Genomic DNA, 27,586 nt, shown 5'->3' with positions numbered 1-27,586 from the left:
ATAGCTTCAAGTCAATTAAACTCCAGCGATATTGATCTGGTCAGTTAAGTAGCAGAGGGGGTTGTTAATCAGTTTCAGCTGCTTTGGGGTTAATGAAATTAACAGGTGCACTAGATGGGCAAAAATACGACCAAAAATACCTCCAAAACAGTAATGATTCTACAGGTGGCCAATGACTTTTTCCCTACTCATCTTTTTATCTTTTCACTAGCTTTGCATTTGGCTAGGGTCAGTGAGACGATACCTGGACCCTAAAGAGGTTGCACAGGCAGTCCAACTCCTCCAGGACTCCAATCAGAAATGTACTTCAGGGTGGCCTGAGGGAAGAACGTCCTCTAGTGGGCCCTGTGCACACTGCCCAGCACAGTGGAGCTCGATCGGCATTTGCCATTAAACATCAGATTTGGTAGGTCCACCACTGGCACCCTGTGCTTTTTACAGATGAGAGCAGGTTCACCATGAGCACATGTGACCGACGTGCAAGGGTCTTGAGAAGCCGTGGAGAACGTTAGGCTGCCTGTAACATCGCTCAGCATGGCCGGTTTGATGTCTGGTTAGCGATGGTCTTAAGAGGCATATCCATGAAGGAACACATGGACCTCTACAGGCTAGACAATGGCGCCCAGACTGCAATTAGGTATCGGTATGAAATCCTTGGACACATGGTCCAGTCCTACGCTGGTACAGTGGGTCCTGGGTTCCTCCTGGTGCATGACAATGCCCGGCCTCATGTTGCGAGAGTATGCAGCCAGTTCCTGGATGATGAAGGAAATACCATTGAATGCCCCCCACGCTCACCTGACCTAAATCCAATAGAACACCTCGGTGACATTATGTTTGGGTCCATCTGACGCCATCAGGTTGCAAATCAGTCTGTTCAGGAGCTCAGTGATGCCCTGGTCCAGATCTGGGAGGAAACACCCCAGAACACCATCCAAGGCATGCATACAAGCACGTGGGGGGCCATACAAACCATTAAGTGATGGTGTCCTGCGCCAGATGACCTGGCCTCCACAGTCACCGGACCTGAACCCAATCAAGATGGTTTGGGGTGAGCTGGACCGCAGAGTGAAGGCAAAAGGGCCAACAAGTGCCAAGCATCTCTGGGAACTCCTTCAAGACTGTTGGAAGACCATTTCAGGTGACTACCTCTTGAAGTGTGACTTTTTGGACTGTGTATATATATATATATATACATATATATATATACATATATATATACACACACACACATACATACATACATACATATATATATATATATATATATATATATATATATATATATATATATATACATACACACACACACACACACATACACACACAGTACAGACCAAAAGTTTGGGCACCCCAGGTAAAAATGTGTATTAATGTGCATAAAGAAGCCGAAGGAAAGATGGAAAAATATCCAAAAGGCATCAAATTACAGATTAGACAATCTTATAATATAATATGTCAACCAAAGTTAGATTTTATTTCCATCATTTACACTTCCAAAATAACAGAAAACAAAAAAATGGCGTCTGCAAATTTTGGGCACCCTTCAGAGTTAATATCTTGTACTGCCCCCTTTGGCAAGTATCAAAGCTTGTAAACGCTTTTTGTCAATTCTTGTTTGAGGTATCTTTGCCCATTCTTCCTTACAAAAGTCTTTCAGTTCTTTGAGATTTCTGGGCTGTCTGTCACACACTGCTCTTTTAAGGTCTAGCCATAGATTTTCAATTATGTTGAGGTCAGGAGATTGTGAAGGCCATGGCAAAACCTTCAGTTTACGCCTCTTGATGTAATCCCCCTTGGATTTCGAGGTGTGTTTAGGATCATTATCCATTTGTAGAAGCCATCCTCTCTTTAACTTGAGCTTTTTTACAGATGGCATCAAGTTACCATCCAAAATTTACTGAAATTTTATTGAATCCATTTTTCCTTCTACTCGTGAGATGTTCCCTGTGCCACTGGCTGCAATACAACCCCAAAGCATGATTGATCCACCCCCATGCTTAACAGAGGTTCTTTTCATTAAATTCTGTGCCCCTTCTTCTCCAAAGTACCTTTGCTCATTCCGGCCAAAAAGTTAGATTTCAACCTTATCGGTCCACAGAACTTGTTTCCAAAATGCATCAGGCTTGTCTATATGTTCATTTGCAAAGTTCAAACACTGATTTTTGTGGTGAGGACATAGAAGAGGTTTTCTTCTGATGACTCTTCCATGAGGACCATATTTGTACAAGTATCTCTTATAGTTGAATAGTGTACCACAACTCCAGTGTCTGCCAGATCTTTCTGGAGGGATCTTGCAGTCAAATGTGGGTTTTGAATTGTTTTTCTCACAATCCTGCGAGCTGTTCTGTCTGGTTTTTTTCTTGGTCTTCCAGATCTTTCTTTAACTTCCACTGTTCCCGATGACTGCCATTTATTAATTACATTCCGAACAGAGGATACTGACATCTGAAAACGCTTTGCTATCTTCTTATAGCCTTCTCCAGCTTTGTGAGCATCAACTATTTTCAGTTTCAGTTTTCTAGACAACTGCTTAGAAGATCCCATTGTGCTGATTGTGTGGGCAAGGTCAGATGAGTCTGGGCATTTAAAACCTTTGAGATTGACATCACCTGGTCTTCCCAGACGATGATTGAGAACAATCCATGACACTGGCAGGTCTCAGCCTTGCAAAGGGGGCAGTGCATGCTATAAAATCTGCAGGGTGGAGGCGCATGCGCGGAGCTCTCCAAGATGGCCGCTTAAGCCCGGAGCTCCGTGCCACCCCGACACTGTCTCCCGCCCCGAGCCGGTGAATGGACATCTATCCGCACCCGGAGACGCCAGCCCGATTCCCCACGATCCCTGGAACCGGTACATGCCACATAGCAGAGTCCGGAGAGACCTCAGACCAGCATACCAAGCTGCACAGTCGGAGTCCGCTCGAGCCAAGATGGCGGATCCGGCGCCTCACACAGCGGAGATGGAGGAAGGGGAATCCTCACAGGCGCATCACGACATCGGCGGTGCACAGTACCTCACCCCAAAGGGCGCAGTGAGTACTCACTTGCTTCTTACTCCGTCCCCGGCATCCACGGAATCCCTGTTGGGACGGATGGCGGCGGATTACTCACTGTCCCCAGTCTGTGATTCTCCCGCCATCATTCAGCACAGTTCTGGCCTACTGTGCTCCGCCAGGCCTGACACCTCACATTCAGATGACATCATCTCTAGGATGTCGGTCCTCCTGAACGATGGTCTCACACAAGTCGCATCTAAGATCACTTCTGATCTCAAAATGGATCTTCAGAACCTGGGATCGCGTATGGAAGCGATCGAAAATAAATTGGACATGACGATCGCAAAAACTAATCAACATTCCACCCTAATACACACCCTGCAGGAGCAAGTGGATTCTGCCTTGCTTAAAGCAGAAGATTTGGAAAATCGTTCGCGCAGGGAAAACTTCAGACTGAGAGGACTTCCAGACACAGTCACAGATATCCCTGCTGCCATCCACAGTCTGATTAAGGATCTCATCCCGGAGATACCGGATCACAAACTTGAACTGGATAGAGCCCACAGGGCTTTAGGCCCTCCTAGAAAGGACGGTAACCCGAAAGACGTGGTAGTTAAACCTCACTTTTAAAAGAGCACGCAATGCCCCTCAGCTCACATGTCTCGGACACCCGGTGCAAATTTTCGCTGATATTGCTCCGTCTACCATTCAACGACGAAGGGCATTGAAACCACTGCTTACCGTCTTGGCTCAAAAAGAAATTAAATATTGGTGGGCATTCCCTTTTGCATTGAAGTTTTCCCTAAAGAATAAAACATACTCCTTCTCCAGTCTTCAAGACGGCGAGAGACTGCTCCTTCACCTCAATATTCTCTCACAATCCCCGGAACAACATCACCCGTCTACCAACCCAGGATCCTCTAAACGCCCGATCCCAACGAGTCCTCTGACGCCCGTGTGGAACAAAACCAAATTCAAGCGATCCAAGGACAGTAATCCTCCGTGAACTCTCTGGTCATTTTTTATTTTTTTTTCACAATTCTCAAACTTGAGAACGTGGTTCTCTGTGGACATCTCTTTTTGTGGTCCATTTGACGTCTGATTATACCTGACTTGCTGTGACTTTAATAGATCCCTTTTTCACCCTGTCCGAGTGGTCGGATGACGCCTCCACCTGTCACCAGGGAACTCTATATTCTGGTCTTCCCGGTGTGACAGACCCCGTTTCCCACATCAGGGGGACGGGACATTGACTACCTACCGGTTCGGATTGATGCAGATCGCAATCCGATGCCGAATGTCCTTTTTGGACGTTGATCTGCGCCTTCTTTTTTCTCTAATCTTTCTCTTTCTTCCTTTTCTTGCAGCCGTGCTCTGGAGTGGTTCTGCCGCCTGTCGCACCACGCCAGGTACCATCTCGTCAAGCCTCAGCATTATCTATGATTTACACACTACTAATGGGGTAAGTGGTTTATCGTTCCATGGGCTTCTCTCTTTCGGACAAAATGTCATCTTCTAAGGTCTCCGCTCCACGTCTCCGCTTAGCTACACATAATGCTCAGGGTCTCAATTCTCCCGTGAAACGTAGGAAAGCATTTCAGGAGATGCACCATAGGAAAATAGATGTTTTGCTACTTCAGGAAACTCATTTCCCGAAATCGTATAAACCCAGATTCCTACATGCCAAGTTCCCCACCTTTTATTTAGCTAGCGCGGACACCAAAACTTGCGGAGTTGCGATTCTATTCGCCAAGTCTTGTAGATTCACTTGTACTTTGGAATTAGCGGATGAGGGAGGTAGATTTTTGCTGATTAAGGGCACGATTGATGGCCAATTATACTCCTTCGTATCCTACTACGCCCCTAACTACAATCAATTAAAATTTTTCCAAAATATGTTTAAAATACTTCTCCCCCATTTGGAGGGCCATATAATTTTTGGAGGGGATTCCAACACAGCCTTCGATTTCAGCCTGGATAAGTCCAGACCCCCGGGAGCCCAGTCAATAAGACCCACTAAGTTCAGCCTGAAAATTGCCAAGTTGCTTCAACAAACCGGATTGATAGATTGCTGGAGGGAATTCAATCCCACAACCAGAGATTATACCCACTTCTCCCACCCACACCAGACTTACGCACGCATCGACCACATTCTCATGTCTACTACCTTGCTGCCGTATGTCCAATCCGCGTCTATTGTAGACGCGGTATGGTCGGATCACTCCATGGTTGTGACAACAATCTCCCGACCCCATCCCGCTAATGCCGCTTTCCACTGGAGGCTTAACGAATCTATGCTTAGCGAGCCCTGCAGAGTATCCGAAATCGAAAAGGCTATCTCCGAATATTTTCTTCTCAACGATAACGGGGACACGTCCTCGGAGATGTTGTGGGCGGCTCATAAATCCACCATTAGGGGCACCCTAATCCGCATGTCTTCTAACCTTAAACGGGAAAGACGGGCACATATTGATAAATTGGAACAGGACTATTCTGCCCTGCTCATTAAACATAAGGCAAAACCCTCATCTGTTCCCATACGTACGTTGGATGAGGCCAGGGCTGCACTTAACCTTGCCCTCACCAGCTCGGCGGAAAAGTATCTGAGATGGCAGGGAGCCAAGTTTTATCACCACAGAGATAAAATTGGGTCCATGTTGGCATCTAAACTGAAACCTCAAGTTCGTGTGACCCATATCCCCAAGTTCTCTCTTCCAGGGGGTCAAAAGTCACAAAACCCCAAACGCATCCTGCCGGCCTTTGCAGACTATTTCAAAACCCTGTACTCTTCGGATAGGGTAGGGGCTGATTTAGAACTGGACCTTTTTCTCTCGGATCTCGATATTCCTACGCTATCCTCTGACCATAGAGCTGAGCTTGATGCGCCCTTTACAGAGTCTGAGGTCACAGAGGTTATTAAATCGCTAAAATTGAATTCAGCACCTGGCCCGGATGGCTTTCCTAACCTATATTATAAAACTTTCCAATCATCGTTAACCCCCCACTTAGTCAGATATTTCAACGAAATACGCTCGGGCAACCCGCTAGATAGAGACAGTAACTCGGCCTTCATCTCCGTTATCCCCAAGCCCGACAAAGATCCCGGGGAAGTTAGCAATTATAGACCCATATCCCTGATAAATAACGATTTGAAAATACTAACTAAAATCCTAGCTAATAGATTATCCTCTTTTATAACTTCATATATTCATAAAGACCAGGTGGGCTTTATGCCAGGTAGGCAGGGTCCTGACCAAATTAGAAGGGCAGTGGATATTATCACGGTACTCCAATCAGGGTGGGATGGTTCGAGACGCCAGGAGGGACTGTTGCTTTCGGTTGACTTGCAGAAAGCGTTTGATTCTGTAGAATGGTCATACCTTTTCACGCTCCTAACCAGATGGGGATTTGGTGGTAAATTTATGGGTATCATGCGCTCACTGTATTCCACGCCCACAGCTAAGGTTAGGTATCAGGGGTTCTACTCAGACCCTTTCCCAATCTCAAAAGGCACAAGGCAAGGATGCCCCCTATCACCCTTGATTTTTGCAATCGCCATAGAAACCTTGGCGTTGGCCATCCGTGCGGATCCCAACATCAAAGGAGTCTTTTGCGGGCCCTCTGAACACAAATGTGCTCTATTTGCGGACGATCTTCTCTTATTTGTCTCATCCCCTACAACCACCCTACCAAACATTTGTTCAGTACTGGACAAATTTGCGAAAGTTTCGGGACTACTGGTAAATTATGACAAATCCTCCATTCTTAATGTCTCGGTCAACTCCCGGGAAGTCCTCTCTCTCCAATCCTCTTTCAAGTTCCAGTGGAGTGAGTCTCATATTAAATATTTAGGTATAAACTTATCGTCCAGAATAGAACATCTCCATAAACTGAACTACACAGCAATCTATCAATCCTTGGGGAGGGAACTGGCGGACTGGTCTTCCCATAATCTTTCTTGGCTGGGCAGAATCAACTCGATCAAGATGAACGTGCTTCCGAGACTATTATATCTTTTTAGAGCATTACCTATCCCGGTACTCAGGGATCAACTGAAAAAATTCCAAAATACAGTAATAAAATTTATCTGGGGAAAATCGGGCCACAGGCTGCACCGCAAGATACTATTTCAGCCGCGGAAACAAGGGGGACTGGGTGTCCCGAATTTCTGGGCTTATTATCAGGCTGCGAGGCTAGCGCAACTTTCAATTGTGTACTCACGGTTTGAAAAACCGGACTGGGTTCGAATGGAGAGACAGGCGGTACCAACGTATACTTTGGATTTCCTTCTGTGGATCCCCTCCAAAGTAAGACCACCTATCCTAGCCCCTACACTCTCGGCGTCTCTTGCACTTTGGGATACCTTGAAAACTCGGCCGGCCCTGATCTCCCCCATTCAACCGCTCTCCCATATATTCAATAATCCGAAATTCCCACCGGGTATGGATATCAAGGCATTTAGTTGGTGGCTAGATAAGGGCTTATACCGTATAGGGCAATTTTTCACGCCTGGGGGCCCGTACTCACTGAAACATTGCATTGACAAACTAGAGATGCCCAAGTCGGAAACCTTCAGGTTTCGCCAAATTTTTCATTTTCTACAGTCGGTTTCTGTGGGGATGGTGCCCCCTATGGCATTTACGGAGTATGAGACGTGGTGCGGAAACTCGGAGGCACAGAGGGGTGGCATATCATTGATATATTTATCTCTTATGTCTGATGGAACTAGACTACCCTACATGGACGCATGGGAAAAGGATCTAACGGAGTCATGGGAGGTAGAGGAGTGGGGACACATGTTTTTTCGCTCTTTTAAGGGCATCAGAAATATATCCTTGATTGAGGCGAACATAAAAGTTCTGACTCGCTGGTACTTGGTTCCAACGAGAATCCATAAAATGTTTCCCTCCTCCTCTCCACTCTGCTTCCGGGGATGCCAGACTCCTGGTACTATGCTCCACGTGTGGTGGGATTGTCCGCAATTGAGGGGCACATGGAATAGAGTATTCCACATGATTTCTAAAGTCATTGGATATAGAATTCCCAGACAGGCGGCCATTGCTCTGTTTAATGCTAAAGTACCTAAAACGCCCAAATATACACAACAACTGATATTCTTTAATTTTCTGGGGACCAAAATGACTATAGCGGCAGCATGGAAACAACGCACGGTGTCCATCAGGAAAATTAGAAATAAAATTACGTGGATCATGTCACAAGAGAAGATGGTAGCCACACTAACAGATACGGTAACTAAATTTGAAACGGTTTGGGGACCTTGGGCTGCCTATTCAGGAATCTCACTAGTTCCGGGCCTGGCTTAAATTACACTCTCTGGGCGTGCCTTTCCGGTTCACGGCTGCACTCTTTTTCTCCCCCCTTTTCTTCTTCTCCTTCCCTGCTCTTTACCTCTTTCTTTCTCTCCCTATTTCTTCTTATTACTGTGAACGGGGTTGTTTATTACTCACAATTTGTTTCCCTAAGCTAGGGCACACGACACCTTCCCCCCTCTTTTAAACTTGTTGGGGAAGGGAGAGTCATGAAAAGGCTGTTGCAGTCTTCTTGGGGTTTTTTGACTCATAGCCTAGACCGGACTACATGTATACTGGATGTTTCCTTCACCTATCTGTTTTCCTTTTTTGGGGAATCAGTTTTTCTGTTCATATCCGGTATCATAAATTCTTGGAAAAGCGCTGTTTAGATATTGTTCTGTTGGCACAATCCAAGCAGTCTGCACACTTTTGTTATTCTTCTTTATTGTGCATTTACCCTGTAACCCAGTTCACGCATACTGTGTTTGCTGTATTTCCTTTGTTCTTGTTATTATTACAACAAAATAAAAATTTTTGAAAGTAAAAAAATCTGCAGGGTGCCCAAACTTTTGCAGATGCCATTTTTTTTGTTTTCTGTAATTTTAAAAGTGTCAATGATGGAAATAAAATCTAACTTTTGTTGACATATTATAAGAATATCTAATCTGTAATTTGATGCCTTTTGGAGATTTTTCTATCTTTCCTCGGCTTCTTTATGCACATTAATACAAATTTTTAACTGGGGTGCCCAAACTTTCGATCCCCACTGTGTGTGTATATATATATATATATATATATATATATATATATATTTATTATATACACACATATACACACACATATGCCCCCTTGAACTTTGCAACCTTTTGCCACATTTCAGGCTTCAAACATAAAGATATAAAACTAATTTTTTGTCAAGATTTAACAAGTGGGACACAATCATGAAGTGGAACGAAATTTATTGGATATTTCAAACTTTGCTAAGAAATAAAAAACTGAAAAATTGGGCGTGCAAAATTATTCAGCCCCCTTAAGTTAATACTTTGTAGCGCCACCTTTTGCTGCGATTACAGCTGTAAGTCGCTTGGGGTATGTCTCCATCACTTTTGCACATCGAGAGACTGAAATTTTTGCCCATTCCTCCTTGCAAAACAGCTCGAGCTCAGTGAGGTTGGATGGAGAGCGTTTGTGAACAGCAGTTTTCAGTTCTTTCCACAGATTCTCGATTGGATTCAGGTCTTGACTTTGACTCGGCCATTCTAACACCTGGATATGTTTATTTGTGAACCATTCCATTGTAGATTTTGCTTTATGTTTTGGATCATTGTCTTGTTGGAAGACAAATCTCCGTCCCAGTCTCAGGTCTTTTGCAGACTCCATCAGGTTTTCTTCCAGAATGGTCCTGTATTTGGCTCCATCCATCTTCCCATCAATTTTAACCATCTTCTCTGTCCCTGCTGAAGAAAAACAGGCCCAAACCATGATGCTGCCACCACCATGTTTGACAATGGGGATGGTGTGTTCAGGGTGATGAGCTGTGTTGCTTTTACGCCAAACATAACATTTTGCATTGTCGCCAAAAAGTTTGATTTTGGTTTCATCTGACCAGAGCACCTTCTTCCACATGTTTGGTGTGTCTCCCAGGTGGCTTGTGGCAAACTTTAAACGACACTTTTTATGGATATCTTTAAGAAATGGTCTTCTTCTTGCCACTCTTCCATAAAGGCCAGATTTGTGCAGTATACCACTGATTTGTTGTCCTATGGACAGAGTCTCCCACCTCAGCTGTAGATCTCTGCAGTTCATCCAGAGTGATCATGGGCCTCTTGGCTGCATCTCTGATCAGTCTTCTTGTATGAGCTGAAAGTTTAGAGTGACGGCCAGGTCTTCGTAGATTTGCAGTGGTCAGATACTCCTATTTCAATATTATCGCTTGCACAGTGCTCCTTGGGATGTTTAAAGCTTGGGAAATCTTTTTGTATCCAAATCCGGCTTTAAACTTCTCCACAACAGTATCTCGGACCTGCCTGGTGTGTTCCTTGTTCTTCATGATGCTCTCTGCGCTTTAAACAAACCTCTGAGACTATCACAGTGCAGGTGCATTTATACGGAGAGTTGATTACACACAGGTGGATTCTATTTATCATCATTAGTCATTTAGGTCAACATTGGATCATTCAGAGATCCTCACTGAACTTCTGGAGAGAGTTTGCTGCACTGAAAGTAAAGGGGCTGAATAATTTTGCACGCCCAAATTTTTCAGTTTTATATTTGTTAACAAAGTTTGAAAAATCCAATAAATTTTGTTCCACTTCATGATTGTGTCCCACTTGTTGATTCTTCACAAAAAATTACAGTTTTATACCTTTATGTTTGAAGCCTGAAATGTGGCAAAAGGTCGCAAATTTCAAGGGGGCCGAATACTTTCGCAAGGCTCTGTATATATATATACATACACACATATACATGTACACACACACACACATCATAAAATTAGAATATCATCAAAAAAGTTAATTTATTTAAATTCAAAAAGTGAAACTTATTTTATATAAATTATAGGTTTCAACTATTTATTTTTAATTTTTATGATTGTGGCTTAAAGCTAGTGAAAACCCAAAATGCAGTATCTCAGAAAATCAGATTATTACACAAGACTAATAAAAAAAAAATATATATATTTTTTTTAACCACCTCAATACTGGCAACTTTTACCCCCTTTTTCCCAGACCAATTTTCAGCTTTCAGTGCTCTTGCACTTTGAATGACAATTACTCAGTCATGCAACACAGTACCCAAATTACATTTTTATAATTTTGTTCATACAAATAGAGATTTCTTTTGGGGGTATTTATTAACCACTGGATTATTTTTTGCGAAAAAAAGAGAAAACATTTTGAACAACCAACAATATTTTCCACTTTCTGTTTCAAAAGAAATCCAATGAAATCAAATACCATCATAAATTTAGGCCAAGATGTATTCTACTACATGTCTTCAGCTAAAAAAAAAAAATCCTGATAAGTGTATGATAATAGGTTTGGGTGAAAGTTCTAGAGTCTACAACTGATCAATCCTGATGTACTGACTACCTATCTCATTTCTTGAGGCCCCAAAACGTCAGGACATTACAAATATCCCCCAAATGACCCATTTTTGTAACAAGGACAGTCCAAGAACCCTTTTTGTAAAGATGACAGTCCAAGGTATTTAGTAAGTGGCATAGTGAGTTTTTTGAAGTTGCAATTTTTTGACCACAATAGTTTGGGTAATGAAGATTTTTTTTCCACCAAATTGTCATATTAACGAGTTATTTCTTACACATGGCATAGATAAAATTGCAATTACACCCCAAAATACTTTCTGCTACTCCTCCTGAGTATGGCAATACCACATGTGTGAGACTTTTCCACAGCCTAGCCGCATACAGAGGCCCAACATCCAAGTTGCACCGTCAGGCGTTCTAAAGACATAAATTGCACATTTCATTTCCTGAGTATCTATCACATTTTTGAACGCCCTGGAGTACCAGGACAATGGAATTACCAACAAAATGACAATTTTGGAAAGAAAACACCCCAATGTATATTCTACAAGGCATAATGAGTATTTTGAACATGTCGTTTTTTTTCATGAAGCGGCAAATGATCACAGACAGATGCGCCAGATGATCACAGACAGATGCGCCAGATGATCACAGACAGATGCGCCAGATGATCACAGACAGATGCGCCAGTTGATCACAGACAGATGCGCCAGTTGATCACAGACAGATGCGCCAGTTGATCACAGACAGATGCGCCAGTTGATCACAGACCAAGGCGAAAGATGATCACAGACCAAGGCGAAAGATGATCACAGACCAAGGCGAAAGATGATCAAAGACCAAGGCACAAGATAATCACTGTGTGAGGAGAAGCAGAGCCGATCGCTGTGAAAACGGCTGCATTGACATCACATGACGGAGGTGATTGGACACAGCCGTCAAAACAGGCACACCGGGATGGCACAGCTGCGCGTGCACGCGGCCGCACGATCTACCTCCTTCTGAAGGACATCACTGAACGTCCACTGAGAAGGAGGAAACTCCCACCCCACCATTTATATGCATTGGCCGGGTGGGAGGAGGTTAATACAGAAATGTTGGCTTACTGAAAAGTATGTACTTAATTCTTGGTTAGGGCTCCTTCTTAGTTACATAGTTAGTGAGGTTGAAAAAAGACATCCGTCCATTCAGTTCAACCTATGATGTGTGTGTGTGTTTGCTGTTAACCATACATTGTATACACCCCTGTATGTTGTGGTCTTTAAGGTGCCCATCGAATAGTTTTTTGAAACTATCGATGATCCCTGCTGATACGACTGCTTGTGGAAGAGAATTCCACATCCTTACCGCTTTACAGTGAAGAACCCCCTACGTACTGTAAGGTTAAACCTCCTTTCCTCTAGTTTTAGTGAGTGGCCACGTGTCTTATTGTATTCCCTTGTATTGTATTCCCTTTCTCTGAATAGTTTGTTCCTTATGCTAGGGTCGCCAGTACAGTATTTGTAGATTGATATCATATCCCCCCTCAATCATCTCTTCTCCAGAGAGAATAAGTTCAGTGCTTGTAGTCTTTCCTCATAGCTGATGTCCTCCATTCCCCTAATTATTTTTGTTGCCCTTCTCTGGACTCTTTCCAGTTCCAGCACATCCTTTCTGAGGACTGGTGCCCAGAACTGGACAGCATACTCCAGATGTGGTCGAACCAGAGTCTTGTAGAGTGGGAGAAAAATCTCTATTTCTGGAGTGAATCCCCTTTTTTATGCATCCCAGTATTCTGTTGGCTTTGCTTGAAGCGGCTTGGCAATGCATGCCACTGCCAAGCCTGTTGTCTACCAGTACCCCCCAGGTCCTTTTCCATCCTAGACTCATCCAGAGGTTCCCCCCCTAGTGAGTAGCTTGGTTTCTGGCACCAAGTGCATTACTTTACATTTTTCAACATTAAACCTCATCTGCCATGTAGTTGCCCACCCCATTATTTTGTTCAGGTCCGCTTGTAAGGTTTCCACATCCTGCATAGAAGATATTGGCATGCTTAGTTTAGTATCATCTGCAAATACTGAGATTGTACTAGATATCCCCTCCTCTAGATCATTTATGAATAAATTAAACAGGATTGGTCCCAGGACAGAACCCTGGGGGACCCCACTTTCCAAACCCGCCCAATCCGAGTACTCCCCATTAATCACCACCCTTTGCACTCTCCCCTGGAGCCAGTTCTCTATCCAGGTACTCACCTTATGGTCCATACCTACCTTCCTTAGTTTGAACAGTAAGCGTTTGTGGGGAACGGTGTCAAAGGCCTTTGCAAAGTCCAGATACACCACATCCGCAGGCTTCCCTTTATCTAGGTGGCAGGTCACTTCATCGTAGAAGGTTAATAGATTGGTTTGGCAAGAACGATTTTTCATGAATCCATGCTGATTACTACTAATAATACCATTTTCATTACTAACGTCTTGTATGTGGTCCCTTAACATCCCCTCCAAAATCTTGCAGACTATAGATGTTAGGCTGACCGGCCTATAGTTACCCGGAATATATCTCGGCCCTTTTTTAAATATTGGTACCACGTTGGCTTTTTTTCCAATAAGCTGGCACCATACCCATCTGTAGACTATCCTTAAAGATCAAGAATAATGGTCTGGCAATCACCTGGCTGAGCTCTTTAAGAACCCTCGGGTGCAAGCCATCCGGTCCCGGTGATTTATTTATGTTAAGTTTCTCTAGTTTGGTTCTAAGTTTATCTTCTGTTAGCCATTGTGGTACTTCCTGAGGTGTATTATTTAGTTTGGCCTTACAAGCTGGGTTAGTGTAGCCCCCCGATTCTTTTGTGAAGACTGAAGAGAAGAAATTATTTAACACTTCTGCCTTTTCTCTGTCCTCTGTGACCATATTTTCTTTGTCATCTTTTATGGGGCCTATGTGTTCTGGCCTCGCTTTCTTACTGTTTAAATACTTAAAGAATTTCTTGGGGTTCTTTTTACTCTCCTCCGCTATATGTCTCTCGTGTTCTATTTTAGCTGCCCTGATTTCGTCTTTACATTTCTTATTGCACTCTTTGTAATGCTTGAATGCTGCCAATGACCCCTCAGTCTTGTATTTTTTGAAGGCCTTCTCTTTAGCACTAATATGCATTTTTATGGTGGAGTTTAGCCACCCAGGGTTTAGTTTAGCTCTTTTAAATCTATTTCCCTTTGGAATGCACTGGCCAATCCCCTTGTTAAGTATGCTCTTGAAGCACTCCCATTTTTCCTCCGTGTTCTTTGTTACCAGGGTTTTAATATTTTCTAGCAGCGAGCGCAGTTTTGGGAAATTGGCTCTTTTGAAATTCAGTGTTCTTATATTACCCTTGTGTTTCCTATTACTGTAATTAATACTGAAACTTATTGACCTATGGTCACTGTTTCCTAAGTTGCCCCGTATTTCTATATCCGTGAGCAGGTCTGAATTGTTGGTAATCAGTAGGTCAAGTACCGCATTGTTTGTCGGTGCATTCACCATCTGACCCATGAAATTGTCCTGCAAAACATTTAGGAACTGCCGAGCCTTGGCTGAATGCACGGTTCCGTCTGCTCAGTCTATATCTGGATAATTATAGTCCCCCATTATAATGACATTTCCCATCCTAGCTGCCAATCCTATCTGTAAAAGGAGGTCCCCCTCCCCCTCCTCCCTCTGGTTGGGGGGCCTATAGCATACGTCCAATATTACCTTCCCCACCGTGCCTTCCCTTTGAAGTTCTACCCGTAGAGATTCTACCTCGTCCATAGCTCCATTATTTATATCATCCCTCATATTTATCTGTACACTGTTAATATACAGACATACCCCTCACCCTTTTTTTACCTTCTCTATCTCTGCGATAAAGGGAGTACCCCTGAATGGTCGCCATCCATCCAAACCAAGTCTCTGTTATCCCACAAAATCTAAGTCCTCAAACATCCGCGGCTCCAGCTCTCCCATCTTGTTGGCCAGGCTTCTGGCATTGGTATATAAACCTCTTAATTTTGACCGGTTACATATATCCTCATTTGATGTTTTTAGGCTGCTCTGGAGATTTTTCCCCATACCCACCCTGGGTTTAGGAGCTCTGAACACCTTACCGCTAATGTTCCCATTTGTGCCCTTTGAATCTTGCTTTCCACTGGCTAATTCTACATCTGTACCCTCCCCCCATCACCTAGTTTAAAAGCCCCTCTAACTTTTAGGCCATCTTCTCACCCAGTACGGCTGCACCCTCCCCATTTAGGTGCAATCCGTCCCTACCAAAGAGACGGTGGCCGACTGAGAAGTCGGCCCAGTTCTCCAGGAACCCGAAACCCTCCTTACTACACCAGCTCCTCAGCCACTTGTTAACTTCCCTAATCTCCCGCTGCCTCTCTGGTGTGGCTCGAGGTACAGGTAGTATTTCTGAAAATACTACCTTGGAGGTCCTACTCCTCAACTTAGCTCCTAAGTCCCTGAAATCGTTTAGGACTCTCCATCTTCCTTTGCCTATGTCATTGGTACCCACGTGTACCATGAAAGCTGGGTCTTCCCCAGCCCCACCCAATAATCTGTCCACCCGATCCGCGATGTGCCAAACCCGAGTACCCGGTAAACAGACTGTTCGGCGCCCACGGTCTTTGTAACAGATTGCACTATCTGTCCTTCTAATGATTGAGTCCCCTACCACCAGCACCTGTCTTTCCTTTCCCTTTCTCCCGGCCTCACTGGAGGAGTTCTTCCCCTGTCAGCTAGGGGCATCACTCTGCTCCAACAATGCTGGTCCCTGACTGGTTTCCCCAACATCACGCAACGGGGCGTATCTATTGGGGTGCTCCAGCCCAGGACCGGCCTCCTTGCCTTGTCCCCTTCTACCCCTCCTGTCACCCCTCTACTCTGTTCTGATGCCTGCACTTCCAATACTCCGCCCACCTCTGTGCAGGCCCCTGCCTGCGCCTGACACGTACGATCCTGGCTCTCCTCCGGTATGGACATTCGTTTCAGTGTTGCCAGCTGCTTCCCTAGATTCAGGACCTAAGCTTCCAGGTCCTGAATTTTGCGTATTTGTATTCGCCCTCGATCACATGATCGAGGAACGCATACATATCACAAGATGTACACCGAGTCGCATTTCTCCACACCCGCCGGGCATTGTACCTACTAATCTAATGGGGATTCAGTAATTTAAGTCTATCCTATGTGGCTATTTCCTGGCTTCCTAACTCTACCTTCTCACCCTCTGGTACTCCGCTACCTTCACTTGACACTCAGTTGCACAACACTCACAATCTCACAGCCCGGTCAGTCGCACAGCCCGGTCAGTCGCACAACACTCTGCATGAACTACTGCGGTGCGGTATGGATGCGATCAGCCTGTGGCACTGGTGCTTTAGCTGAGAGGGAGGGGTGGAGAGGAGGAGAGATCCCATGCACAGCTGACGTTGCACAGGATACACAGCTGTGCTTCCTCCCTGCCATCAGGAACCATTCGAATGGCTGTCTTATCCCATCTCCTGTGACATCCCCCCCAATGCTGTCGTATACCCAGCCGGTTCCTCTTTCTATTTAAACGGTGGATGTGAAAACGGACATAAAATATCGGAGGATACAGTGAAGAGGCTTCATATAGATCCTGGGCTACTGTGCAATAATACCAAAAGGCTTTTTTTAACTTCAATCCGGTGAGTGGGGAACCAAGAGGGCACCTTCACCTTTGAGCACCTTGATTATTTCGCACTTTGGCACTTTTTGGATCACCAATATAAGGACTTTTTATGCACTTACTATTTAATATTTATTTAAAATTCTTATTGCACTGGAATAATTTACTATTGCACAAGGATTTCTTTTGCACGGAAATACTATGCCAATATATTTGTATTTAAATTTGATTTAGCACTATAGCACTTTTATATGGTACATATATATATATATATATATTTTTTTTTTTTTTGGTTTGTTTTTTAATTAATTTAGATGCTAGCGCTGCATAAATTTGTTCTCAATCATCTTTTCTAAGAATTTCTTAGCAGTAGCAGCAGCTGCACATATTCACATATTTAATATTTAAAATAGTTTTACACATTGTGTAGCACGGGTTTAAATTTGTTTTCTCAGCCTGTGGCACTGCTGAGGTGGTTTGGAAGCCCATGTTGCTTTGATAGTGGCCTTTAGCTCTGCATTGTTGGGTCTGGTGTCTCATATTACACTTGACAATACCCCACAGATTCGCTATGGGGTTTAGGTCAGGTGAGCTTGCTTGCCAATAAAGCACAGTGATACCATGACCATTAAACCAAGTATTGGTACATTTAGCAGTGTGGGTAGATGCCAAATCCTGCTGGAAAATTAATTCAACATCTCCATAAAGCTGGTAAACAGAGGGAAGCACAAAGTGCCCTCTAATTTCCCGGTAGAGGGCTGCGCTGGCTTTGGACTTGATAAAAGCACAGTGGTCCCCACACCAGCAGATGACATGGCTCCCCAAATCATCATGGACTGAGGAAAATTTAGAATTTCATTTGGTAATCAAGGTCTCAGAGTCTGGAGGAAGAGTGGAGAGGCACAGAATCCAAGTTGCATGAGATACATACACTGAATAAAAAGTGCTCCTTCAATTTTTTTTTTCTAGCAAAGTATAGCATCAGAGGGGGGGGGGGGGGGAGGGGTTAATCAGCTTCAGTTGCTTTGGTGTTATTGAAATTAAAATTAACAGGTGCACTAGATGGGCAACAATGAGGTGACCTTCAAAACAGGAATGGTTTTATAGGTGGAGGCCACTGACTTTTTCCTACTCATCTTTTCAAAACATTTTTTACTAGTTTTGCATTTGGCTAGGGTCAGTATCACTACTGGTAGCACGAGGCGATACCTGGACCCTAAAGAGGTTGCACAGGCAGTCCAACTCCTCCAGGATGGCACATCAATATGTGCCATTGCCACAAGGTTTGCTGTGTCTCCCAGCCCAGTCTCAAGTGCATAGAGGAGATTCCAGGAGATAAGCAGTTACTCTAGGAGAGCTGGACAGGGCTGCAGAAGGTCCTTAACCCATCAGCAGGACCGGTATCTGCTCCTATGTGCAAGGAGGAACCAATGAGCACTGCCAGAGCCCTACAAAATGACCTTCTGCAGGCCACTGGTGTGAATGTCTCTGACCAAACAATCAGAAACAGTTCATAAGGGTGGCCTGAGGGCTAGATGTCCTCTAGTGGGCCCTGTGCTCACTGCCCAGCATGTGGAGCTCGATTAGCATATGCCATTGAAAACCAGAATTGGCAGGTCCGCCACTGTCGCCATGTGCTTTTCACAGATCAGAGCAGGTTAACCCTGAGTACACACTGATGCAGTGGGTCCTGGGTTCCTGCTGGTGCACGAAAATGCCCGGCCTCATGTGGCAAGAGTACGCAGCCAGTTCTTGGAGCATAAAGGAATTGATACCATTGAATGGCCCCCACGCTTGCCTGACCTAAATGTAATAGAACACTTCTGGAAGATTATGTTTTGGTCTATCCAACGCAGCCAGGATGCACATCAGTCTGTTCAGGAGTTCAGTGATGCCCTGGTCCAGATCTGGGAAGAAATACCCCAAGACACCATCGGTCATCTCCTTAGGAGCATGCCCCGGCATTGCCAGGCATGCATACAAGCACATGGGGGCCATACAAACTACTGAATACCATTTTGAATTGCTGCAATGAAATTTCAGCAAAATTAACTAGCCTGTTGCATCATTTTTTTTTCTTTGATTTTCAGGGTGTCTTTGAATTCAGCCCCCTGTAGGTTGATCATTTTCATTTATATCAAACAATGTGGCATCCTTTCGTTCCAAACATATTACCTAGTCCAGAATTGGCATGTCTACCCCTGGCAACCTGTGCTTTTCACAGATGAGAGCAGGTTCACCCTGAGCACATGTGACAGACTTGAAAGGATCTGGCGAAGCCATGGAGAACGTTATGCTGCCTGTAACATTATTCAGCATGACTTGGGTAAGCGGTGGGTCAGTGATGGTCTGGGAAGGCATATCCATGAGAGGGAGCATGCCCCGATGTTGTCAGGCATGCAGACAAGCATGTGGGGGGGGCAATACAAATTACTGAGTACCATTTTGAGTTGCTGCAATTAACCACTTTACCACCGGAGGATTTTGCTGTGTTACGTCTGGGCCACTTTTTGCGATTCGGCACTGTGCAAATTTAACTGACAATTGCGCGGTCATGCAACGCCGTACCCAAACGAAATTTACGTCCTTTTTTTCCCACAAATAGAGCTTTCTTTTGGTGGTATTTGATCACCTGTGCAATTTTTACTTTTTGCGCTATAAACAAAAAAAGAGCGACAATTTTGAAAAAATAACAATATTTTTCACATTTTTTTTTATATGAAATTCCCCCCCAAAAAAATTTAAAAATGAAATTTTTTTATCATTTTAGGCCAATTTGTTTTCTGCTACATATTGTTGGTAAAAAAAAATCGCAATCAGCGTATTTTGATTGGTTTGCGCAAAAGTTATTGCGTTTACTAAGGGAAAGATTTCTGTCGTTTTTGGTGTTTTTTTTTTTTTTTTAACGAGTAATGGCGGCGATCTGCGATTTTTTTTGTGGAACTGCGACATTGCGGCGGACAGCTCAGACCCTTGACTGACATTTTTGACACTTTTGGGGGTACCAGTGACATTACTACAGTAATCAGTGCTATAAATATGCACTGTTACTGTAAAAATGACACTGGCAGGGAAGGGGTTAATTTTATTGGAGAGGGAGGGGTTAAAGTATGCCTGGTGCTTACTGACGTGTGTGGGGGGAGGTGACTGAGTGACACAGGGACAGATCGCATCCAGCTATGCTGAACCCTGCAATCTGACACTGCCTGTCACTTAGGAGATTCGCCCGGTTTGTTTACACAAGCGGGCGGATCTCCAGACGCGATTCCCAGACGATCGGGGAAGAGCAGCGGTGATCGCCCCTCGCCCGACTCCCGCTTTGACTGAATACAGCGGGAGCGAACCTCTGGTGGCGCGTGCACGCCGCCGAGAGATGGGAATGTCTGGCGACGTAGGTCTACGTCGCCAGACGTTTTTGAACCACTTTGCCGCAGTAGAGCTCTAGTGAGCAGCGGTAAAGTGGTTACATTTTGGCAACATTATTAGCCTGCTGCATCGTTTTTTCACTTTGAATTCCGGGGTGTCTTTGAATTCAGCTCTCTGTAGGTTGATAATTTTCATTTCCATCAAACGATGTGACATCCTTTCGTTCCTTTAACATTACCCAGACCATATCAGTATAGATATCCAGCATATTAATCCAGCATATTAATCCCCATAGAGATCTGATGTGTTTTCAAAGTGTTCCTTTAATTTTTAAAGGTCTATTTCAAGCCCACTGACCAGAATGGATATCTCCCCGTCCAGAGTGGACATCATCATAAATGGTTGTCTAATATTCCGAGGGGACAATTTCTCAGAGTGAGGAAAAATTGTACCACGGATGGTGACTTTGAAACTCAGGCCCAAGTTTTAAAACAAAGGTTTGTAGAAAAGGGGTATGAAACCAATAAACTAGATACAACCATTGCCGAGGTAGGTAGACTTTCGCAAAAAAACAAATGTTTAAGGGATACGATGAGACAGCCCACACGTGAGCATGAATGGAGTTGTATAACTCAATATAATGCCCAATATCAGGATGTGGAGCAGATCTTTAAAAAGCATTGGCCTGTGTTATGCATGGACAAGGTTCTAAGTGGGGTGCTACCCGAGAACCCTTCATTTATATATCGAAGAGGGCCCACCTTTGGAGACCAAGTGGTTAAAAAAGTGTTGGATCCCGCCACTAAACCAACGATGTTTTGGGATAAGACCAGTGGTTTTTTGCATGCAGAAAATGTAAGACATGCAGACAGGTGCATACACACCTGAGAAATTTTACGTCTCCTTCCAATGGACAATGCTTTGAGATCAAAGATTTAATAACATGTAACAGTACACATGTTGTCTACTGTCTGCAATGTCCATGCAATTTGCTATATATTGGAAGAACTAAACGCACTATCGCGATTAGAGTGTCGGAGCATATCGCAAACATTAGAAAAGGTTTTAAAGATCATAATGTATCCCTTCATTTTCGTGACCATCATAATAGTGATCCCACACACCTTATAATTTGGGGGGTGGAAAGGGTGGATCCAGTTTGGAGAGGGTCCAACAGAGTTCGTGAAATTTCCAAACGCGAAACACACTGGATCTACCTTACAGAATCCTTACATCCCAAAGGTTTGAACATTGATTAAGATATCAATTGTTTTATTAGTAATTATTAAAATGTGTGTAGTTAGTAATTTTTTCCTATGGTCAGTTTTATATTTATTTCTATTTGTATTCAGCTGATTCTTGATGTTCTCTGCTTTTGAGACTTTAGAGTTTTCTAGGAATTTTAAAATTATATATTTATATTTATGGTATAGAATTTTTTATATATATGTAGATTGAGATATATCCCGAGACATGCAAGTATCTATTGCTATATGTATGCACTTAGTGTATGTGGGATCATATATTTTAAGTAACCTTGCATTTTTATATATTTTTATATATCTATAGGTAGTATTTTATCTAATTCTCCTTTTTTCAGCTAAATGTATTTGATGCATTTTCTATGATCAGTTTATTTGATGTTTTTAATGAATTTGATGTATGACCAAGTGTTCTCTTTTAACATGTAAAGTGATGGGCATTCAAATTTATACATGGATGCGGTACATCAGGGTTAAAAGTAAGAATAGACCATGTATATGTGGTCTGCGCGGCTGTCCGGTGCCTGGATACTGTGGGGACACCTGTGGGAGGGACCGGAAGTAGATGCTAGTGAGGTTAGCGTCCGGGCGGATGTCCGATACAGGAAGTGACGTCACGCAGCGGGGGTGAGCGTGTTTCAGCTCACTTCCGAGTCACGGCGACGGTGCCCAGTGCGCCTGCGCCGGATGGATGCTAAATATTGGTCGACCGCGCCGCACACACACGCTCTCAGAGGAAGTCTTAGTGCCGAAACGTCAGGGCATGTGTGCGCGGTCGCCTGACATCAGGGTCACGCTTGGCCACGCTACGGTCTCCTATTAATACGGGTTGGATCGGGTGATGGATCATGGAGAATGCATGTACCTTTGAATGCCTTCATTGTTTTTAACTACTGTAAGTAGACATCCTGAGGGGAGTGGGGCTGTATGTGTTTGATTTTAAACATTAAAATGACGGACGGAATTACACTATGTGCCCATACTCTTCATTTGCATGTTATCATGAACGGAGTAACATATGAAGGATAACAAGATGTATATGGATTCTTGATCTTACGGCTGTCAGATACGTCCACATGGTGATTTGAGCATACTCTGAGGGAGTTTTGTTGATCATCGATTTGGTGAGTTCCAGGAAAGGGGGGGGGAGCACCGGTGATTGGTGGAATTAAGGTGGATGAATAATTAATCCTTCACACCCTTCCCCTGGGATTTTGGACTGTCGTTCACTGAAACCGTCTAGATTGAGGATTGTATGAATTTCTGCTGGGTATTATTCCTCTCGCATTGGAGTTTCCTTGATACTAGCAGTCTTATCTATTAGCGCTGTTAGTGTGGTGGATTTATCTGTAATCCTGAGATTATCTATTACACCTTTGTTACGAACTTTCTTTGATTATAACAGCTGCTGAGACCTTTAAGGTCTTATATATGTATTGTTAATTATATCTCGGTGTACATTAGAGCACAGGGTGAGTGTTTATTTTGCAATTGTGGTGGTTTGTGCAATGTTTTCACTCCTTTATCATACATACATACATACATACACACACACTGTATCTGGAAAGTATTCACAGCGCTTCACTTTTTTCATATTTTGGTATACTACAGCCTTATTCCAAAACTGATTAAATTCATTAATTTTCCTCAAAATTCTACAAACAATACCCTAGAATGACAACTTGAAGGAAGTTTGTTTGAAATCTTTGCAAAATTAAAAAAAATATATATTTATATATAAAATTCTATATTATTTTTTTTTTATGTACATAAGTATTTACAGCCTTTGCTCAATATTTTGTTGAAGCTCCTTTGGCACCAACTACAGCCTCAGGTCTTTTTGATGTTATAAGCTTGGCACACCTATTTTTGGGCAGTTTCTCCCATTCTTCCTTGCAGGACCTCTCAAGCTCCATCAGGTTGGATGAAGAGCATCGGTGCACAGCCATTTTCAGATCTCTCCAGAGATGTTCAATCGGGTTTAAGTCTGGGCTCTGGCTGGGCCACTCAAAGACATTCACAGAGTTGTCCCATAGCCACTCCTTTGTTATCTTGCCTGTGTGCTTAGGGTTTTTGTCCTGTTGGAAGATCAACCTTCGCCCCAGTCTTAAGTTCAGAGAGCTATGGAGCAGGTTTTCATTAAATATGTCTCTGTACATTGCTGCATTCATCTTTTGCTCAATCCTGAGTAGTCTCACAGTTCCTGATGCTGAAAAATATCCCCACAGCATGATGCTGCCACCACCATGCTTTACTGTTGGGATGGTATTGGCTAGGTGATAACCTGATTTTCTACAGACATTACACTTGCCTTTCAGGACAAACCGTTCAATCTTTGTTTCATCCGACCAGAGAATTTTTTTCTAATGGTCTGAGAGTCCTTCAGGTGCCGTTTAGCAAACGCCAGGCGGGCGGTCATGTGCCGTTTACTGAGGATGGCTTGCGTTTCACCACGCTACCATACAGGCCCTATTGGTGGAGTGCTGTAGAGATGGTTGTTCTTCTGGAAGGTGCTCCTCTCTCTACAGAGTAACACTGGAGCACTGTCGGAGTGACCATTGGGTTCTTGGTCACCTCCCTATCTAGGGCCCTTCTCCCTTGATCACTCAGTTTGGCTGGGCAACTCGCTCTAGGAAGAGTCCTGATGGTTTCAGACTTCTCCCATTTAAAGATGTTGGAGGCCAATGTGCTCATTGGGACCTTCAATGCTGCAGACATTTTTCTGTACTCTTCCCCAGATCGGAGGTCTACAGACAATTCCTTGGATTTCATGGCTTCGTTTGTGCTCTGACATGTACTGTTAACTGTGGGATCTTATATAGACAGGCGTGCACCTTTCCAAATCATGTCCAATCAACTGAATTTACAACAGGTGGACTCTAGTCTCGCGAAAATCACTAATAAAAACAAAACAAAAACAAAAAAAAAGTCCAAAAATCTATCCCATATTTTGAAAACACTATCACTTTTGCGCAAACCAATTAAAATACGCTATTTTGGGATTTTTTTTTACCAAAAATATTTAGCAGAATACAAATTGGCCTAAACTGATAAAAAAATGTGATTTTCAAAAAATTTTCATTGAGAATGTTTTATAGCAGAAAGTAAAAAAGATTGAGTTTTTTGTCGGTTTTTTTTGCTTATAGCGTAAAATCTAAAAACCGCAGAGGTGATCAGATACCACCAAAAGAAAGCTCTATTTGTGGGAAAAAAAGGACATCAATTGTATTTGGGTACAGCTTCGCACGACTGCGCAATTTTTCGTTAGTAAAGCAGTGCCAAATCACAAAAAATGGCCTGGTCATTAAGAGGGTAAAACCTTCCGGGGGGCTGAAGTGGTTAAATTGTGACAAAAAGTTATTTCTTCAGTATTGTCACATGAAAATATTAAATATTTAAAAAAATGTGAGGGTTGTACTCACTTTTCTGATATATGGTGTGTGTGTGTGTATATATATATATATACACACATACACACACACACACATATATATACACACACAAACACACGTATAATATATATATATATATATATATATATATATATATATATACACATATACACACACATATATATATATATATATATATATATATATATATATACACATACATACATATACATATACACACACACACACACACACACACACACACACACACACAGTATTCTGCCCTTGTGAAATCAGAAGAGGAAATTACAGACTAAACTATTTAATACAGATTTTACATTTAAATGGACTACCCATCTATGCATCAGTTAGGTAGGAACACAATGACAGGGGAATATTAATCAGCCATAATTACATCGCTACACGCAGTGTTGATTATTTAAGATCATTTTTAATTGCTAAGTAAATCAATGATTGTAGCATACCTGAGAGCAAAGGCTATGATGGAACTTGGCTCCTTCTCACACACGGCAATAGGAACTCGCTCATGCTCGTACATTAAATAGTGCTTATCTGGATCGCTGCAGCAAAGCAAGAAAGGGCAGAGTAAACCATAATTTATCAGCTCATTAATCTTCTGAAGGTGCAGAACTGAGTAAATTAAACAAGTTACAGGCATTTTTATGGCATAAATTCTGAAAGAAAATAATAACCCTAATCTAATGCATTTCATGTACACTTAGCACTAAATTAAAGGGCAGTAAAACTGCTAAAGGTTTAACAGCCAAACATAATATTAAACTCCATCATTAAAGCCATTGTCAAATACCACCTTGAAAGAGTAGGTTTTAAGAGCAAGGTTGGCAGAGGGGAACTGAACACAATTAATGCGACTGTGTAAGGCAGCCTATCTCAACCTTTTCAACACAGAGGAACCCTTGAAACAATTTTCAGGTCTCAGGGAATCCCTGCTAAAAATGACTATATTTACAACTCCTGATACATTAGTATGATGGTCAGTTGAATGAATGCTCCTTACATTTGTAGGCATTGGGAACAATTATCTTCAACCAGATAGCTAAAAAGATCAATGGTTCCAGTGGGAACTTATCTGAGAGGCAGAATATGCTCATTGCTCAAGGAACCTCTAGCAGCCTCTGGAGGAACCCTTGAGTTCCACAGAAACCTGGTTGAGAACCACTGGTGTAAAGAGACATTTATCCAATTTAAACCACAAACTAATCCAACTATTGTGAACAAGGCTTTTACAGATCTTTAAGATCTGAGATGAGGTCAGATATTTTTCAATTAACTAAAAGGAAGGGTTTTTTGGGACTTATATGAAGCCATAACACCGCAGGGTCATGTGCCTCCATACCCAAATCAGAAATATAATAATGAGGATGGTTGGGACTTTAAATCAGGCAAGTGGCACAACACTGGTAAAATGATTGGTGCATGATAACCAACCTGCAGGTGACTATTTAGTACAGCTTTTACACTTTTGGACAGGACACTTTCTGCTTGCTCCCTTCTTTGTTGGGTCATCCACATTAGACATGGATCATGGCTTGCACATGCTGGACTACAACTTATCACTCTGGTAGAGACTGACTTCACCAATACTTTCACGCTATTTATATTAAGCAGTTTGTTATTTTTTAACCACTAAGTCCAGTTGTGGGAAGGCCATCATGAACTTATCACTCCTGCATATCACTTGCTCCTGCTGTGCATATTTAGGACATGTGTTACCATAACTTACTGCACCCTTGTTCTATTGGCTGTTTTTTCATCCCTCTAGGGCAGTGTTTCTCAACTCCGGTCCTCAGGGCCCACTAACAGGCCAGATTTTAAGTATTACCTTGGGGAGATGCAGACTAGAATACTGCAACCACTGAGCAGCAAATTATATCACATTTGATGTATTTCAGTTTTCTTGCAAACCTGGCCTGTTAGTGTGCCCTGAGGACCGGAGTTGAGAAACACTGCTCTAGGGAGTACTGTGCTGGGGGTATCACACTATTCTGTCTCACGTCTCTTGATCTCTGGCTAATGCCCGACTGTAATTTCTCACACTCTGTTGCTCGTTCTTCCTGGTTAAACCATTAGATTTAGGTCTACATTAGTGTATATTAGTGGCAATTACCACATGTATACAACAACCAATTATCCTCCAGAGAAACCCCTTGGAGGTGCTATTTAGTATCATAATTGTCCAGGTCATAGGGACACTATTCCCTTACAAGTTCGCCTATTCACTTCTCTCATTCAAAGATGAGTGGTGGTCTACCTAATCTCCTATTAGAACCAATTTCACCTCTCAGTGGGATAACTTGGGGGATTTGTGTCTCTTAATGTAGCTGCCAATTTCCAGCTTCCACACCCCCCCCCCTCCCCAACAGCAGAGAGGTGAAAGGGGTGATCTGCTTGTGGAGGATGTAAAAACTGTTTTTACATCCCCCACAAGCAGATCACCCCTTTAAGAGACACAAATCCCCCAAGTTATCCCATTGGGAGGGGAAATTGGTTCTAATAGGGTATTAGGTAGGCCACCACTAAT

At 43.1% G+C, this 27,586-nt stretch overlaps 1 protein-coding gene across 3 annotated transcripts in view; it reads right to left on the bottom strand.

The window, feature by feature from the left end:
* PIKFYVE (phosphoinositide kinase, FYVE-type zinc finger containing) overlaps positions 1-27,586 on the bottom strand; it is a 583,956-nt gene that overhangs the window by 198,337 nt on the left and 358,033 nt on the right. For all 3 annotated transcript variants that reach the window (XM_082260055.1, XM_082260056.1, XM_082260057.1), the window contains one exon: positions 25,509-25,604. In XM_082260055.1, coding sequence (XP_082116181.1) covers positions 25,509-25,604 — 96 coding nt within the window. The remainder of the gene's footprint in view (positions 1-25,508; positions 25,605-27,586) is intronic.

Source organism: Pelophylax lessonae, assembly GCF_965119305.1.
Source record: "Pelophylax lessonae genome assembly, chromosome: 6".
NCBI classification, from domain to species: Eukaryota; Metazoa; Chordata; class Amphibia; order Anura; family Ranidae; genus Pelophylax; species Pelophylax lessonae.
This window is presented reverse-complemented; position numbering and strand designations above follow the sequence as displayed.